Source organism: Cryptomeria japonica, chromosome 7 (genome assembly GCF_030272615.1).
Source record: "Cryptomeria japonica chromosome 7, Sugi_1.0, whole genome shotgun sequence".
NCBI lineage: Eukaryota > Viridiplantae > Streptophyta > Pinopsida > Cupressales > Cupressaceae > Cryptomeria > Cryptomeria japonica.
In genome coordinates, this window is record NC_081411.1 from 527,715,171 (window position 1) to 527,734,436 (window position 19,266).

At 36.5% G+C, this 19,266-nt stretch overlaps 1 protein-coding gene across 10 annotated transcripts in view; it reads right to left on the reverse strand.

Moving 5' to 3' along the window:
- The window catches only part of LOC131072399 (uncharacterized), a 177,989-nt gene that overhangs the window by 73,124 nt on the left and 85,599 nt on the right, over positions 1-19,266 (reverse strand). For 9 of the 10 annotated variants that reach the window (XM_058008526.2, XM_058008524.2, XM_058008523.2 and 6 more), the window contains 3 exons: positions 10,777-10,959; positions 10,503-10,665; positions 10,008-10,345 (listed from right to left, as the gene is read on the reverse strand). In XM_058008526.2, the coding sequence (XP_057864509.1) occupies positions 10,008-10,345; positions 10,503-10,665; positions 10,777-10,959 (684 nt within the window). The remainder of the gene's footprint in view (positions 1-10,007; positions 10,346-10,502; positions 10,666-10,776; positions 10,960-19,266) is intronic. The other variant, XM_058008527.2, reaches the window with a different exon arrangement.

Genomic DNA, 19,266 nt, shown 5'->3' on the forward strand with positions numbered 1-19,266 from the left:
CTTCCTGAGTGTTCCCTTGTGCCAACATTTCCTTCCCCACTTCAGCCTTCGCCTCCAACGCCCGCTGCTTCTCCGTGTGAGGGTCTGGGTATGTGGCCTTCTTTGCCTGTGACCGTGTGATTGCCAATACCCATTCCTCCGTCCTGTCAATGTTGAGCAAGTTCACTCCAGACTTTGGGCAAGTTCCATCATCGTGGTCTCCAAGCCCACACCATTTGCATAGTTTTTGTGGAGTTTCTTCTGAGGTGCATTCCCTGTCAAAGTGGCCCCATTGATTGCAGGCTCGGCACTGGATCATTGACCGTCCCTTCACATCATATTGGATCCGACTCCTATTATTATTGTTATCATTGGTCTTCCCCCCTCGCCGATTGTTCCGATATCCGCCAGATGATGCATTATTGTTGGCGGTTTGCGAAGTTCCAACGGCCGGCTGCTCTTGCATGAAGAGAACTTGTTGGCTCCTGGTTTTCATATTGTAAGGACATTCCTTTGTCAAATGTCTGGCAATCTGACAAATGTCGCAAAAAGCCTTCTTGGGGCAGGACCCCTTGGTGTGTTCATCACTCCTACAGTTCGTACACCACACATCGTTTTCTTCAGTCTTACTTGTACTCCCCTTCATGGCTTTGAATTCTTTCAGCATTCGTTCCATGTCCTTTTGGAGCGCGTGCACCTTTTTACTCGATTCGCCACTGCTGCTGCTTTCCCCGTCAGTCTTCATCATCGTCGGATGAGTATTTATTACTTTTCTTCTTCTTTGACGTTTTGTGTTCACTCTCTAGGTCCATTGCCCTATTATAGGCATCGTCATATGACGTCGGGGGTACAATTTTCATCTTCTTCCGTAGGGAGGATTTCAACCCTTCAACGAACCATCGTTTCTTCAATCCATTTGCGGGTTGGCTTTCCATTTTACCGAGCAATTCTTTCAGCCTCCTGTTGTATGCCCATACTGTCTCCTTGGTACCTTGTTTGGTACTATATATCTCGGCTACGATTTCATTGTCATCACGAAGCAACCGAAACTCCTCCTTGAATTCTTTCTGTAGATTGGCCCACGTGGCCACTTTTTGCTTGTCAACATCGGAGTACCAATCTATGGCAACTCCACGTAACATGGCTGGGAATTGCTGTGCCCAGTCATCCTGGTCCGTCACTCCATTGGCGGACCAAATAGTTTCACATGTACGGCAGTGGTGTACGGGATCTTCCTTGCCGTCCCTTGTGAACTTTGGCAATTTTTGTTTACTCGCCATCCCACCACTGGGTCTCGGCCCTCTAATGCCTTGTGTGCTTGTACCTGGTGATCCTCCGCCTCCACCTCCTACACCTGACCCTCCACTCGTGGGTCCTACAGAGAAGGTTGACCCCGAACCCAACAAATTGCCTCCCATACGGTACCCTTGTGCTCCCCTGGCACCTTCGGCCGTACCGTCACCTTCGGTCGTCTCCCTCCAGTTGGTTGTCTCCCTCTGGTTGTCCTCCGAAATGGACAAGTTCTTTAGTAGGTCTTTGGTAGCGTCGATCAGGTTTAGATTTTGCCTTGTTTGTTCCACCAACTCTTCGCGACTTCTTATCCTATGGTGGTATTCTAGCGAACTGTAGACTTCTCCTTCGGCACCCTCAGTGACTTCTTTTAGGTTCCCTTCGGGCAACCCTACAATAGTGTAGAGAGTGTAATTCTCTCCGTCTATCTCTACCTCCGCAACCTCCGTGACACCTCCTGGGTTCCCTTCGAGCAACCCCTCGGCCGGTCGTCCGTCGGCAAGGTGCCTTAGCCTACGCTTTCGTTCTATCTGTTGTCTGAGATTCAGCACTCTTTGTGCCACTTCCCATTCGTCACTTTGTATCTTTTTTATTTTTGTCCTTATTTAGTATATTGGGCATAAATCACTTCCGTACACAGCAAGCACACACCATGTACACAAAACACAAAAAAAAGTTTTATTACTTCATCCCTCGTACATAATGTATGTCACTGACATACTTATTACAATGGGGGCGTTCTTATTTATTCTCCTTGGCCGTCAGAGTTCATGTATTGCGCTCATCTTCTTGGCGCTCCCTAAATTCCCGTAGAATTTGCTATCGTCGGTTCTCTCGGTAGATGTCTTCCCTTTGGTTCTGGAGAGCAAAAAATCCTTGTGCCAAAAGGTTAAGCAGTTTGCTCATCAACCAATTCACAGCGGGGCTTACTCCGAGCGAATTCCACACAGCATCTTCTGGGACATCTTCGGCTGTGGCTTCCCTCCTTACGTGTGTTTCGATTGCCGCCTGTAGGATGCAGGAGAAATCATTTGTGAGTGTCTTTTCCCCGTCGAACAATTCTTCGAGTTCTCTGTCAGGGTCACTTGTTCCTTCTGGTAATGGTTGTCCCATTATCCATGTAGTACGTCCTTTTCCCCGTTGCTCCCAGGTTTTTACTTCGGCAACAGCGCCAAATGTTTCCCCCTTGGGGTGTCAGGTTAAGACATTGCATAAATGACCGAAGTACACAGAATATATGGAACTCACAAGTGTTCTATTGATTCATAATAAGCTAGTACATACAATGATAGTAACATGTTCGACTAAAATAGCATGTCCAAAGACTGGAAACAGATACAATATAAAGGAGTCTGGTCAGTTACCCAGTGCCAACTGCCGACAACCGACGGGTTAACTACCGACACTAACACAATTTACCTTAATGCTTAATTACCCGACAACATCCTTTGTTCATACTTATATGATTTATTTCCCTTTTTAGAGCCAAGGTTCTACTTGCATTGTTTATCTCGAATGCACTTTCGAGTGCTTTGAACATTTGATAGGCAATCTCATATTTTGTTATTATTGGCATAATGTGATTTCTCACTCCATCGACAATGATCTTCATGGCCTTTCCATTTCCCTCGATCCATGCTGATTTGTCAAGTTCATTCTCGGGTTCTTTAGATTCAACTTTTACAAATGATTCAACTTTATTCTCTTTTAGAATCATCTTAATTCTAAATTTCCATGCTGAGAAATTGTCGCCTCCTTCAAGTCTATCCTCAAATCTGATAGCGTTAGCCATGGAAATGTGATGTCTATATCCTCGATTTGAACTTCTCAAATTTGAATTCCTTAGTTTCGATCACCTTGGCTCTAATACCATGTAAAAGTATTCAAATTTATGTTCAAATTTGGAATGTTAAGGATTTTATCTTTCTTTAATTTCTTAGACAATGTTCAATGCTATTAATGTGCACTCTCTTAATTATTTTCTGATCATGAATTTAAACTTCTTTGGTTGCAGGTGGCTGTAGATAATATTTATCGATTTCAATGTTATCTTCAGCATGCTTCACGGCATATATAGGCATTGCCTTGAGATCAAGGCATGCCTTGACCGGACATGTCTCATGACATGTCTTGATCAAGGGTGGTGCCTCTTCGTGGAGCAAACCGATAACTATCGGTTAATGTCAAAACGGATTTAAAACAAATGCCAAACGATTTGTGATTAGAAGCAGTTTGTTTATCATTGCATCCGATAATATATCGGTTAGATTCTAATGCAATTTAATTATTAACCGATCACCAATTGGTTTATACTTAATGCTATTTTGCAGTAATCGGTGGTAAATGTAACCCAATTATGAATCGGTATAAGAGCAAAAATATGTTAAGGTGATAACTATTGTAGTTATCATATGACAACACTAATGACAACTAGAATAGTTATGCAGAACCGATTATAATCACAGCATATAAATGAAATCACTGCATAGCAAATGCAATCATATCTTGATGCTTATAAGGATGATTATGATGTCTACCATTAGTATGGAGATTTATCGATAGGATAGATGATTGAATGAGAGACTTCATTTATCTCTCATTCAATCATTTATCTTACCGGAGCTACATTGTTTCAACAGCATGAAAATAGGCATGAAATCCAAATGCCTTCCTCCTCCCTGAATTTCTCCATAAAAATTGTTGGAAATCTTCAACAAAATCCTCCAATATTGCTGGTCGGGTTTTTGGGAAAGAACAACAAGTTAAAAATTGCAAAGAACACATGAAATCAGGTTTCTAAAACCCATTTGCAAGTTTAAAAATGTTCACTTTTCATGCATAAAGGCAAAATCAGGTTTGTGAGAGCAAACAAGTTTAAAATACTTGTAATAGGGAAATAAAACTCCCTTTACAAGTTTTTAAACAAAAGACTAGTAAAGGGAAAATAAAATTCCTTTTAGAAGTCACAAAAACAACTTAAAAAAAAAACTTGTAATAGGGAAATAAAATCCCTATTACAACTTAAAGTGACTTTATAAAACTTGTAATGGAGGAGAAAAACCCCTACCATAACTTAAAATCACTTAAGTGGAACTTTTGAAATGAATTACAAGTTTTATTTAAACTTTATAATTTAAAGTTCACTTGTAATATGCCCAAAAAGTTCCTACAATGACTTAAAAAGCCAAAAAGCAACAAGGGGGAAATAAAAAGTAAGTTACAAGTTTTATTTTTCATAAAGTGCACTTGTAATTAACTGAAAAATTCCCTACAACACTAAAACAAAGGGAAAAATAAAACTTGCAACTTAAGGAAAATTTCCCACCTGTAGTAAGGGAGAAAAAACTTGAAATTGAAGGAAAAACATAGCAAATGGACCCAAAAAGCGATGAAATTTGAAACGTGGTTTAAGGATGGACTAAGGATTAGTCCAGTCTAGGGATAAGGCGAAATTATGCCTCGGGAAGCATGCCATAGAGTAAAATTTTCATTTTTTCGACAAAAATTTTATGTAATGGTCCATCATTTTAGAAAACAAAAATGAGGACAACATTTTTCAAAAAAAAATTGCTGAGTTTTGAATATTTTTGAACTTAGCTCGTACTCTCGAGTGAAAGCTCACTTTTGTACTATTTCTTATCAAAGAATAAGAGTTTGACCTAGGCCAACTAAAAAAGGATTGCCAAGGCATCAAATAATTCTAGATGAAGATATCCAAAGTGTTGTCTTGAGTGAGTTTTGTCACTTCATATCTTCAAGGAATCATGTTGCTGCCACTCTTTGAGACATATACAAGAAGATTCTTATAAATGGTGGTATATACATGATCAAGACTGTAATGTCCCCCCTTTGAAATAGAATTTAATAATAAATAATAATAATAAAATTAAAATATGAAAAATTAAATTATAATATAAAGAATATAATTAATTAAAATTTCATTAAGTTAACGAATGGTTAAAAGACATGGAAGGAAAAGTTGTGACTCCCTCAACAATAAGATATAAAAAGGGAGAAGAGAACCTCATTTGGGAGGGGGATAACTTGGAAATCAGAAGTGCAGATCTGATTTAAATAAGAAGTGCAGATCTGATTTAAATAAGAAGTGCAGGTCTGATTGTGAAAGGTTGTGTCCCTTTCAAAGGGCAGAAATAATGAAGAGTTGCACACCTTCAAAGGGTGTTAATGGTGAAAGGGTGTGTCCCTTGCCAAAGGGCATACATGATGAAGAAGTATGACCTCTCCCTCACATTGAGAGATATAAAGAAAAAGGGGGGATAGTGCTAACAAGGATAGCCACGTTGGAAGCAAAAACCATGGAAGGAGTAGAGCGTACCCAACATATCCAGGATACACCACCGACAAGTGAACAGTAAGTGGTTTGCCCTAAACCGTAGGAAATACTTCATGAATAATGCCGTGGAATTCGAATCATACCGCAAGATAAATTAAAGCAGAATAGCCAGTAAATAATAGAGATACATTCTAAATTAATATATCAGAGATGCATTTAGAATCAATGTTGCAGAGATACATTTAGAATTAGCATAATAGAGATGCACTCAGAATTATAATGACACTTCTAGAGACAGAGATACACTCAGGATTATAATATAATAGTGATATATTAGTGATGTTAAATAACAATTACCATAAGATTGTAGAGATACACTCAGAATTAAAACAGAGGAAATAGAGATTGCTTCAGAGGCAATTTACAGAGCTAGGGATCATTGAGGCATTTCAGAGCAGAATTATATTTAAGTCCCTGATAATGTCTACGATGATTGCTCCTTTTAAAGGAGCCATAGAGACCAGAGGGCATAATTGAATGCCAAGATTCCAAGAGGAATCCAGAGAGAGATTCATAGGGAATCTCTTAGAGACAATCTATATTATATTGTAGAGGTTAACCATATGCATATGTTAGAGATAGAGAAATTTGAGCAGGGGTGGGATCTCTGCCAAGCTTTGAGAACATTAATGATTTCACTCATTAATAGAGATCCCAAATAGAGACCTTAGGAGGACGACATCCTGGGTTGCTCCTAACTGAGAAACATTTCTCAATAGAGGGTTGGGTCAATCCAGGTAAGGTCCAACTGAGTATTGTATCTTTTTTTATAGATACAATAAATCAGTTAACATTATTTGTTAAATATGTAGAATAACGTATAGCATTCTTTCTTGTATAATAGCACAAATAAATATATATGTTTAATTATCTTTCATATTGTTTGTATACTAACGTTTGTTTGCAGGACTTGAACGCCAAATAATCCAATCCCCCAACTGGGAACATTACAAAGACTCTATTTACTTGCAACCTCTTGCAATTGAAATTCTCTCACAAGTATGTATCTCTTAGTTTTTTTTAGTTTCTCAAATTTCATTCCCTCTATTATGTTATATATTTTATTTTATAATAATATAATTATATAATTTATGTTTTGTATTTATTAAACTGAATACTAAATGTTGTATGCAAATTCAATAGGTTGCGAGTCCTCCTTCAACTAAGCAAAATAGGAGTACATACTCCTTCACCCACTTGATTAAATGCAACCATTTGAGTGCAAGAAAAGATGAGGATTTGGTCTATGTACATTACAACCTTTGTCTCTTGACATAAGACACCTGAATACAATGAGAAAGTGACAAAGGATTGGTATCTAAGTCTTAAGTGTGCCAATTTAGATGCTACAGTTGCATAGCTTACCGAAGTCTTTATAGATGAGGTAGCTTTTGCACGTGACACAGCTAGTGGGAATGGCATTCCAATTGATTGTGGTTCAAATGAAATTAAACCAAATGTTCACTTTGATGTTTTTAATGAAGAGAAATATGAAGACTATTCAATATTGATTGTAATTTTGAATTTCCATTTTGTAATGACATTTTGATTCAACAGATCATTGAGTTATGAATTTATGGGTATTTTCATTTTAAATAATTATGAATGTGAGGTACTTAAATATTTTGTTTATTAGCAATCATGAGTATCACTGTTTTTTATATTTTATTATTTCTAAGTTTGACTATATATATATAGTCAAACCGGTATCCATACCCAAGGAAAACAAACTGCCATACTCGATACCTGATACCTATACCAAGTACCTGCACCCATACCAAGACATATAACTTAGTAAATGTATTCAAAAGGTTAACCATGATTAGAGGAAAACTTGCAAAATCGTTTAACTCATTTAAAGGAACCTATCATAAATTATATTTAAGATCACTCTAGTTTTAGCCATCACCTTTTCAAAGAAAAGTGCATATCCTAAGGTTAGCTAGTTTTATTTGGAGCTGCTTATAACCTGTGCTATTTTTGGTAATCTCTATTTTTAGCACAAAGAGCCCATACTATTTTTAACTCTCTTATTTTTAGCATTTACTATTTATGACTTGGAATCAGCTATTTTGAGATCATCTTAAGACCTCTTGTTAAGCAAGAGATGTGAGCATTAAGTCATAGTTTGTAATAAATTCAATCTACAACTTAATTAGAAGTTGAATAGTTTTAGTTTTAGTATTAAGGATAGGGTTTTGCAATAAAAAGTCCATTTTATGCAATCACTTATTCTCAGAGTAGAAATAGCAATTATTTTTTATTTATTTTTATAAAATAGCCTTGTAAACATGATTTTGCACTTAAAACGAGATGGTAATTCTCAAGTTTGCATATTGCTGAAATTGCTTTTCAGTGTTACTGTTATCAAAAATTTCATATTCGTTCAATAAAATTCATTGTGTTATGTATTAAGCTTTTAATTCTACTGAAATATTTGTTATGTGTGCAAAAACAAATTAAATTGTTTTTAGCAAATAGCAAGTTTTGTATTGCAGGTTTACTCGAAGTTGAAGATTGTAGCTATATACCAATCTCATTAATTTATTTCATTAATGCATTCATGTTTGTGTATTTATCTTATCCAATCTTTATGTGCACTTACTTTGTTCAATCTCTATTTTTAGTTGAACTGTGTAAGCATCTAATTTGAGGGTTTTCTTTCAATCAAAAAGCATAAAAAAGTTAAAAACCTTTTGCCTAGTGTTGGAAGTGCATGTTAGCCTTTTGCCCTAAGTGAATTAAAAAAGAAACACATTTACTTTTATTTAGAATGAGCATGAAACTGCCTAGAAAATATCATAAATATAAAGTATATATTGTGCAAATTAGGTTAGTCTAGCTTCTCGTAACTTGAAAAGCAGTTCTACTACACATCTATTCCATTTTGTGTTGCACTAAAAGATGTGAATTAAAATACTAACGTTGCTGATGTGTATCCATTGATCTATGTTTTAATCATTGGAGAGCATTAGTGTTTAAATTAGTGAAACACAGGGACGCGTCCCCCCCCCCCCCCAAGTCCCCACATTTCCAAGACAGGGATGACTCCAAGACACAAGGACAGGAATGGGGCATCCCCCCGCTATACCGCCCGCCACTGCCGCCAGGACATTCGAAGATACTGGGGACATCTAAACGTCTCTAGGACATCAAGGCATCCCTCAAGTGTCTTGGCGATGGCTGAAAGTCTCCCATCCCACTAAGCATTATGAATGTTTGATTGCCCTTGGTAGAAGTGCCGAACAAAAACATCTCTCTAGCAAAAGTGGCAAATTCATCACTCAGTCTTGTGAGTCTAGTGATATTCTAAATCCCAAATTTTCTACTTCCTCTTCTTCTTTGATGGCCCTTTCAGCTTCCAGATGATAAGGGAATCTATATATAACATGTTCATGGTCAATTTATGTTACTTGAGTCTCAAGTACCGTCGTTGGAAGCTGCTTAGTGAGGTGTTCTCTTGTATTGTTTCATGTTCACAACTATTCTAATAGTTGTAAGGGGTGAGAGTTCATTTAAGAGAGTTTAATTGGTTTGAGCTAGACACATTAATGGAGCTTTGTAGAAGAACTAAGAGGCTATGGAATCAATTTTGTAAGCCATTTATAAGCACTAAGTAAGTGTATACTCACATTTGGCTGGAGTTTTTACCCATAAAGGGTTTCTCTAGGGCATTTTCATCTCGTTGTTCAAATCTGTTGTATTGGCTCTTATCTTTCATTTCATTTGCTTAAGTATTTCATCCAATTTACTCTCACATCTTAAGACCAACAATATCCATTGTTGACTATTAGTTATAGCATATCCATCCTAGGTTACAGATCAAGAAAAGAGTCCTGCATTGAAATATTAGATAGAGGGATATGTGCCTCAAAATGCAGTACCTAGGAGATTGTCATCAAATACCATGTTTATTCAAAATTTCAATGCAGTGACTAGCTGTGAGTTATGCTGCTGTGCATGTCTAAACAAATCATCCCCCAAACACTTACAAGGTCTGGTGATAGTCAAGATTCTGCAACAGCGTCAGCCATTTTTTATTTTCATGAATGATAAAAGTCAACCGAAAAGCAGTACCCTTTACATGGCTTTGCATATCTAAAGGGTATGCATTCTTGATCTGTTTCATAGGCTCTCTCTCACACACACAATAGCACCCACCTTCTTTATGCATATAAATATTTACCTTTGTGCTTTTAAGACGTAATTGTAGCTATAGTATTAACTGAAAAATTGTCCTTTCTATCTTTTATGGGCTAGTTGTTGAGCTTATCTTCTTGATGTGCATATAAGGCTGACCCATTTATTTGTATTACAGTGTTGTATAGTAAATAGTCCTTTCATCTTTAATAAAACACAAAATTAAAAAGTAACAACAGGATACCTCCTCCATTTGCAAGATCTGCTGTAAGATCTGAAAGGCTGAAATTCCAAGGCAAGTGCCCAAGCACTCTGAGCGAGTCCCTTAGTCTGGTACCTCCAGCTTCTGAAGCACCTTGTAATGTACCTGCTCCATTTGGAATCCCTATATCTCCAGACATGAATGTAACATCAAGGGGCATGAGATTCATATCAACGCTTGACATATCCGTTGGTTTGAAGGGAAAAGGTCCACTTGACATGGCTGAAGCTGGGCTTAGTGGTATGTCAGTCATAGATGATACACCACTGCAAGGTGAGTGCATAGCACAAGATACTTCCATGGAACTCTCTCCCATGTTACTGCATTAACATTCATTGATGTCAATCCATTCTGCTAGATAATAATATGGTATCCATACCTATCAATCTCTGTTCTGAACAGAAAATTTCAAAATTATGATTCATAGCATTTTGTACCAACAAGTGAAATGCAAATGGAAGATAATAGTTGTATTACTCTGTTGTGGGGCTCTTGAGAAATGACTGAAAATTGCCTTGAGCAGGATGTCCTTTTACTACAGGAGTACATGCTCCACTTGCAATGGGAATTATATGAGGATGTCCCGCCACTGGAAGTAGGGACTGTTGCAAGACCGGGTACCCGATTGGTAGATGTTGAACTGCACTGCAAATAGGGTCAAAATCAGTAAGGACAACTTCAATGCCAAAAATCAGCAGAGAGGATGCCAATATGGAGCATATAAAATAAGGACAGTAAAAGTAGTAATTACGAGATGGAGGATGCATGCCATTTTGCATTGAACTCAATGGAGCAGTTGTTATCCCCAGTATTCTCATAAGCTGGTGCTGCCGTTCTAGCAAATGATTGAATAGTGTTATCTGTTTCTTTAGCTTCAGCCTTGTGTAATAAGCTTTAAAAAAGTCACGATTTTGTTCTTCTAATTTCTCCCACACTGCAACAATACTCATTATTGATTATACAACTCAGTCACCTGATGTCTAACAAACAGTACATGCTTCTAATGTGTGTAATTTTCAAGAGTTTAGTCATGATGCAAGTTGCAATAAATAAATCTCTCTGGTAAGTGTGAAGATGATTCCAGAAAAAAAACAAATTATTAATGTAGACTTGCTTCAAATTGAACTCCTCCATTTGCAACCATAGAAGAAAACAAACAAAAATGAAGAGTATACAAGAGAATTTTGAAATTTAGAGAACAGATTTCTCAAGGAAGACAGACTTTTGAAGGGAATATTTTGTTTAAAAAAAATAAAAGTAAACAGCAGCAACCTCATAGCTAAGAGTTTTTTCCAAAAATAGAGCATAACGTCAGCCTGATGTATTTAGAACAGAAAATCAACAGATTGTGTAAGTAATAATCTGAATTCACCTTGTATAGCCAATGCCATGTTATTGATGAGTCCACACTACTAAATTGTGCTATGACTGAAGTTGTGCCTGTGACTAACTTGCATCATTCCACCATGGCACTGGCAACATATAGTCATGAGCCAGATGAGATTAGCAGCATCACACTGGCAGTTCACAACAATAAGACTTTATGACAGACTTCAGAAGACGGACAAAAATGTGTAAATCTAACAGCCCAATTGCTTTAATGTTTCAACCAATTGCATATTTTACAGATTAAAAAATTGTAAACCAGCTCATAAGCTTCCTGATTTAAGTTTACACGCTGATTACAACAGCACAATCCTTTACATTCTCTTGTCAAGATTCACAATGCACAAAATCCAGCTTCAATTAGTTATTGTCTTCTATCTATTCAGCATATGTTCTCATAGATCTGCATAAAGCATTCTTGTAACATGATGTAACATATTCATCTCTAAAAATCACAAATTGTTGTCCCTTTGAAACCATATGTTATGGTCCTTTGTTATTTGTTCTAATTCTTATTTTGATGTTTATCTTAGTTAATATCATGATACATTAAAGATTGGGTTAATATTGCAAGAGAACCGACCTTCCTCATTTGGATCACCTTCGTCATGGTAATTTAATAAACCTCCTTTTTATTCACTCTCATCTTTTGAGAAGTGTATAGAAGATGGTGCTTAACCACCATTATATGAAAGGTTAATACAAGCATTGTACCAGTTTTGTTTAAACTTCACCCCAGTTGTTAACCCTAGTGTCAAAAAATCTAATGTGAAGATAAAATATTAGGGAATGAGCCTTCAACGAATAGCCCAAAGTCTGTTAAGTCTATCAAAGGGAATACTAGTAGTCTGGCTACTCCTGGTAGGATTTGAAGCTAAGAGCCCTATTCCTGATGATACCCTAAGAACCCACCTCCCCTCTAAGAACCCTATCTCAGATAGGAAAGGTAAAAAGAAAATGGTAATTTTGGATGTCCAGCCAAATGGGGAAAAGAGTTTGTCTCCCTTCCCCAGTCTCAAAAGAAAAGATTTGGCTGTTATTCAGGAGGAACCAAATGTATAGAAGAAAACTAAAAAGATCTCCCTGGGAAATGAGGGTTATAAAAGCCATAAAGATAAGAAGGTTGTCAGAGAGACAGATGATGTGATGACCCCTGGGAAGAATGCTATTGACATCTCTAATGAGGAAGAATAGGGTTTGTGTGGTGTTGAGAATGATAAGAGTGAAAAAAAGAAGTTGGGGGGAAGAAGACCTGCCAGGCTAGCATCTGATAAAAAAGGCAAGAATGTGGTGATCGAAGAACCCGACTCTGAGGAAACAAATGACCTTTCTTAGTAGGATGTAGATGAAGAAGAGCAAAATGTTGATGAGGAAGGACAAGAAGATGACGAAAAAGTTTAAGACAACAGACAAGAAGACGTAGAGGAAGGGCAGGAAGTTAAAGAGGAAGGAAAGGGTGTTGATGAGGAAGAGCAAGAAGTTGAAGAAGAAGAGGAAGGAAAAGATGTTGATGAGGAAGAGCAACAAAAAATGGAAAAGCATATACAGTATTCATACAGTATCCTCAATCATTATCAAGACAGTGTGAAGAAAATGGAAAATGCTTTCTATAATCTTGTAAATATTACTGATGGTATAATAAAAAAAGAGTTGTGTTTGGGATGGTGACAAGGCAGATAGAGATAAAGAAACAAAAGAAGAAGCAAGATATTGTGGATGATTAGTAAGATTCTTGCAAAAAATAAAGAAAGTCTAAAATATCTTTGGAGATGGCACCATGGGAGAACTCGATGGACTCACTACCTAAAAATTGGAACAATATCTGTTAAGCTGTTTTTTGTCTTTTTGTGTACTCTATAGTGCTATTTCTTAAGTTGTCTGTCGGTTTGAAGCTGGCCAAGTTGTCAATCTTCTTGTTTTTTGTATTTTCCCTGTTCTTCTATGATCTACTTTTTGTAATTGGGTTCGAGGACCTTCCCTGCTTACAATATCAAAAACATTGTAAGTGAACCAAAACATGATCTTGTCTCTTGTCAAAGTGGAGCACATATTGAATGCTATGACAGCTGAAAATTTTCTTCACATTTTCAAAAATTTCAATATTTAAACCTCATTTCAAAATCACTAGTTTGGGCATATGTGGACAATATCGACTTATTAAAGCACTTAAAGGAATCAAACAATGACAACAAACTGCTTACCATTCCTCCATGCTGACAATGGCCTGCAGTGCCAAATATGAATTCACAAGACCTCAAAGCATCATGCAATGGCAAAGAGATGACCTATTTGTTAATTTTCCCAAGTAATGACAAGACTTGACCTTTTCCTAAGTAATAACAAGACTCAACCCATCAACCTTAGCATCAATACAGTCCAGCTAAAACTTCGGCCTATGGCAGTAGAATTTTTTTCAAAGGTCAAAGTCATAGGTAATACTATTCAAAGGTAACATCAATGTCGAAGCATTAGAAGATAATAAGACAACTTAAGACATACTCTGTCATAAGCAATTCAAAAGATGGAGATTACGTTGCCTTTCTGACCTTCAAGTTTGCACCAAATGCCTTAAGTCTTGTGGGATTTTTTCTAGTAACAGCAACATGACACATGCCAACCATCAATCACTATATCAAGGAAACACGTCATGATGTATTGTTGACCAGTGCACACAATGATGATGAGCACATGAAGACACGGAAATTGCATCCAAAGGAAAATTTAAGTGTCCAAGATTACATAAACAAGTTTCAAAGCTTGGCATGCATCTTGACCAAAAAAGTATCAGTTTCTAGAATACCAAATTAGCTTGAATTGAATATTTAATCCAAACTTAATTTCTAAACTATCAATACTCTTTGGGAGGCCTACACATTTATAGTGAATTTCGAAAAGAAGTTTGATTACAAGATCAGCACCAAATAATAAATAGGATCTAGATTCTCATTCTAACAAAAGTGAACAAAATGAACTGCTCCAAAGACGAAGAGAGCATGCAAGCAAACAATGAGTTAACATGAAAAAGATTTTATAAATGTCAATTACCTAACATTCCATGTTACCCCTTTGTGGGTGTAAATAATACTACAAAGCATGCTTGCAAAACCCTATAGGTACTCACAGGACTCGCAAGCCTAAATCAGCAGTGAGTTACTCACAATAAAACTCGCCGCTGCTTTTTGCATAAACCTGTCACGATTCAACCTGTAAAACTCACCAAAAATGGCCTAAAACTTGTCTACATTTTTCCATAAAAGCCCAAGTCAAAAAAAACAAAGATTTTTAGCGTTATTTTTTGCATTTTTGGGTCACGAGTAGGGTTTGACTCCACGACATGTGTGACAAGACAGGTACGTCTGGCCAAACACAATAAAACCATGCTTGTCTTTAAAATATTCACAATTTCACATGATATTCATGATTGTTCTCAATATATTTAATTCTAATATAGTGCTGGTAATAAGACACAGAAATCAAAGACAAGCTCAATATAATTCTCATGATATTCACAATTGCTAGTAATATAGTACCCATTATAATTAAATTTATAACAATTGATAATAATATATTACATTTGGAGGGCATGATATTAGTACGAATTATATTGATATTTAAATATGGGTGACATTTAGAGGGCATAAAAATTAAATATATTATGATTGCTAGTAAAATGTGTGTACTTGAACAATGGTTTTAGAAATTTATGTATTTTAAAATGTTTGATAAAATTGCCGACTTATGGCTGAGTAAAGTTTTTCAACTATACTACAAACATTGCACTTTCATCAAAAGAAAATATATTGATCTCCTTTGATTATATTTTCTTTGATATAGTATGAGAGCACAATGTCCACTTCAATAGAGCCTGAGAAAACTGAAGAGAACATCAGTATCCTCATGCTGATCCATTAAAGATGCCATGCCATTGTATATGATTATGTGAATGTCAAGACAAATGACAAGCATGGGTGGTATAGTCAGCTATTCTCAAACCACCGCAATTTCATGGAAAAAGTTGTGTTTGTAGCATAAATGATTCAGAAATTTGCAATTAATGATCTGCAAATCCAAAACCTCAATTTAAAGATGCTACATTGAATCTATGCTAGATTCATTAGAAGGAATCTAGTTTCATAATACAAAAATTCAATGGTTTCAATTTTAACACCTAGAATGTGAAAATGCAATTGCATTTAATCATAAAAACTATATGGTCCATAATTACCAAAAATCTGCAGCAACAAACAAATTACCAGATTGATGGATCAAAGATGGCAAATCTAAATTGATAATTGGCATAGACATAGAAAATACAGATTCACATTTGCTTGATTTGAACAATCCAGGCAAAAAGAACAGTAAAAAGATAAACAAAGTATTTAACACAAAAGCTTAAAACTGTAAATTTACTTTAAAACTACTATTATTTGGAGTTGTACTAAAGATGGATAGTCACATGATTATGACAAGATATATTAAGAGCTAAAGTTACTTAAAGGAACTCAAAAAGGTTAGAGTGAATGTTGAGGGTGGAACGGCAAAAAAAGCTTTGTTGAGTAGCTTACCCCAAAAGTACAACAACATTCACTAGACGCTATGTAATGTCCCTTTTTTATGGTCTAAGTCAATTCAGCAAACCTAAAGCCTATATTTATTCTCCAAGGGCTGAAGGGAGGATTTACAGGAGAATAATATAATAGTTATTTATTAAGTGTTTGAAAAGCGCCTAAGTTATAATGTTGAAGAAAAAGGACAATTTATTATTATTACCTTGGGCCAGAAAAGCTAAAAATCATAAAGTGAATAAGAATATTCAAAATAAAATAAGAAGTACTTTCTAGGGTTTGATGAAACAAAAATTTTAAAAATAGAATAATGGAAAACACAACTCATTCTAGGATTGCAAATTGTGGAGAAACCCTTGTGTGGACTTTTGATTCAGCATTCTTCCTGGAGGACGAAAACCCTCTTGGATCTTCAGGATTTGGAGGGCAAAAATCCTCCGGTTTCAAGAATTGGCTTCATTCAAAAGTCAAAATTGGGCTTTACAGGTTTACGAGTTTACAGATCAGAAAATAAAATAAATTATTTCATCCATTTGCAGACTTTATTGTCTTGAATAAGCCAAAAAATCTATTTGTTTGGTTGGCTACAACCCAGTCATACCCTGTGTATGCCCTCTATAAGTTGTATGATTTAGAGTGGCTGGAATAATTAATATCAGCAGTTTGGGAGAATAAATGGTGGTTTAACGGGTTTATTTGGAGATTTGGAAATCATCGGGTCTCATACAGCTAGCTGCCAACCTTTAAAACGGAGATTTTGCTAATTAACAAAAGAAGCTGGTCAAATCAGAAATTTTAAAGAATGAATTCAAAAGAAAAAAATTGCAGCTTCCAAGGAAAGGGGACAAGCAGATTGGAAAGATTTTGGTTGTCTTTTGAACATACTCCACTTTCTCCCGCTAGCCACCAACTGTGCAAGAAAATTGAGATAAAGGTGGATTGACCAACATAATACTTTGTTAGGATTCAAGCATCAATCTGTCAATCCTTGGGTCAAATCAGCACTACAAAAAGCAAAAAGTCAATTGAAGGGAAGGCTAAATATTGAATTTGGTTTTTTCACTAAGTGCACTATCCTAAATTTGCCACCCACATGAACTATCCAACTGATTTTTTCTTGTTTTCTTGCTAGGAGCCTAGTATACAGGGTCACATGGATAGATCACCATATAAAAATTTTGAATGTTGATTTTTTTCTAGCCATTGCACTATTCCAGCTACACAACCATTTAGGAGTTTGGAAATTATCATCAACAAATTAAGAGTCTAGTAGGGTGACGTAGGAGGGGCAAGTGCTGGAAATAGAGGAATTATAGAAGATTGGAGGTAGACATGGGGGGTTGTAGGGACCGATGCAACCAACAACTGTGTGCCTTGACACTTTTATGATATTATTTAAATTAAAATAGTTTAAACTGTGTCATTGAAATTTTTATTATTTGAATTTAAATAAACTGCCATCTATATGTTGTGTTATTTATTCAATAAAAAAGTTTGGAATATGAATCAGATTGTCGAGAATATAAAAGAAAATTACTTTTCAGGAAATTGTCGAGAAAATTTTAAGAAGGAATATTTCAGTGGTATCTAAAGCATATTTCCTGCCAATTGTGGGAATAAAATTTTGTGGAAATTTCCGGACCTAGTTTCATGCACAAAGGTGACAAGGAATTGAACTTCTACAAGAGGTAAAGGAGAAAAGATCTGGATCCGCCGGAAATCACTGCAAGACTACAGGACACAGAGGTACCTTGGAAGGACAAAGACATAATGGGTCAAAATAACAGGGATGCAGATAATGTTTAATTTGACAAGCTTGTATAGGAACAAGAACAGTCAGTAGATACTAGATATGATGCCACAATTGGTTTCGACTATGACAACATATTGAGGGCACACGATGGTAAAGTTAGCTCATCAAACATAAACGTTCACCAAAACATCCAAAGGCCAATTACAGGTTCTGCTATGAGGACTTTACAACCTAATTTCATTTGCAGGGAACAGGTAGTTGTCGCGCCAAAAATCCAAACTTCCTTGCTGACGACAAAGTGGCCAGTACAAGGAGTATGGAAATTAAGGAGTCCATGCCACTCAAGAATTTTATGAGCTTGAAGAAAAACAAGGGTGATCAGAGAGCAGAGACAAGACAACAATCATATCCACGAGATCTCAAACAGGCATTGGGAAAATTGACACTTCCCACATTTCATGGATAAAAAAAGTATACCACACACTCCTAGATTCAAAAAATGGACACATTTTTATCATTGAGACCCATGAAAAAGGAGGCCATCAAGTTCACTACCCTTCATCTTTAAGGGTGTACCACATGTGTGGTGGTACTACAGGTTGATCACTCTGAGGCACTACTATATTCATTCATATGTGAAGTTCAATGACAAGTTGATAAGTGATTTAAAAGAACTGATCCAAAGATACACTTTTGTGAGCTAGCTCAGCTCAAACAATCATTCTCAATCGATTCCTATGTGGCTGATTTTCAGAGATTGTCAGTTATGGTACTCAATGTTTCAGAGAAGAGGGTGGTGATTTTATTTATTGAGAGCTTAACTAAACCTCTTAGAGGGTTTGGTCAAAGCTTTCAATCCTATACCTTTACAAGAGGCCATTAAGAAGGCCTTGGATCTCGAAACTTTGACTAATACAGGTTGATTTCAAAACCTATGGGACAACAGAGATCAGCACCTCTTGGGCAGTCAAAAGCAACCCCTTATGGTCAGCCAAGGACTTCCATATTTGGGCAGCAAAAGAAACCATCCCAATCAAATTACTAGAATAAAGAATGGCCTAAGACCATTAAGGAAGTAGAGACAAACTCCAACGAAACAAGGCTTTTCTTTTCATGCAAAGAGTATTGAGAACCAAGACATAGGTGCCTCCCTAAAGGACAATCTCATTACAGAGAGGTAATCAATAAGGGCAAGGAGGAGATGAAGGAACCCGAGGTAGAAATAGAGAAGAAAGAGGCAGACGTAGAAGTTTCTAAAGTGGAGAGCACTACAGGTAGCACTTTAGCTGGACTATCAGGTGCACCCCAGTACCACCCATTCAAAGTTTGTGGAATGTTGAAGGGATAAAAGGTGACAATATTGATTGACAATGGGGCAACCCACAACTTTATTGATGAGAGTTTGGTTAGGCAAAGGGGGTTACCTACAAAAGAATTTCAAGGATCTGATGTCAAAGTGGCAGATGGAAATACCATACCATAAACTAGGAGGGTCAAAGGATTAGACATTACACTAGGTTCATACAAAATGCTAGAT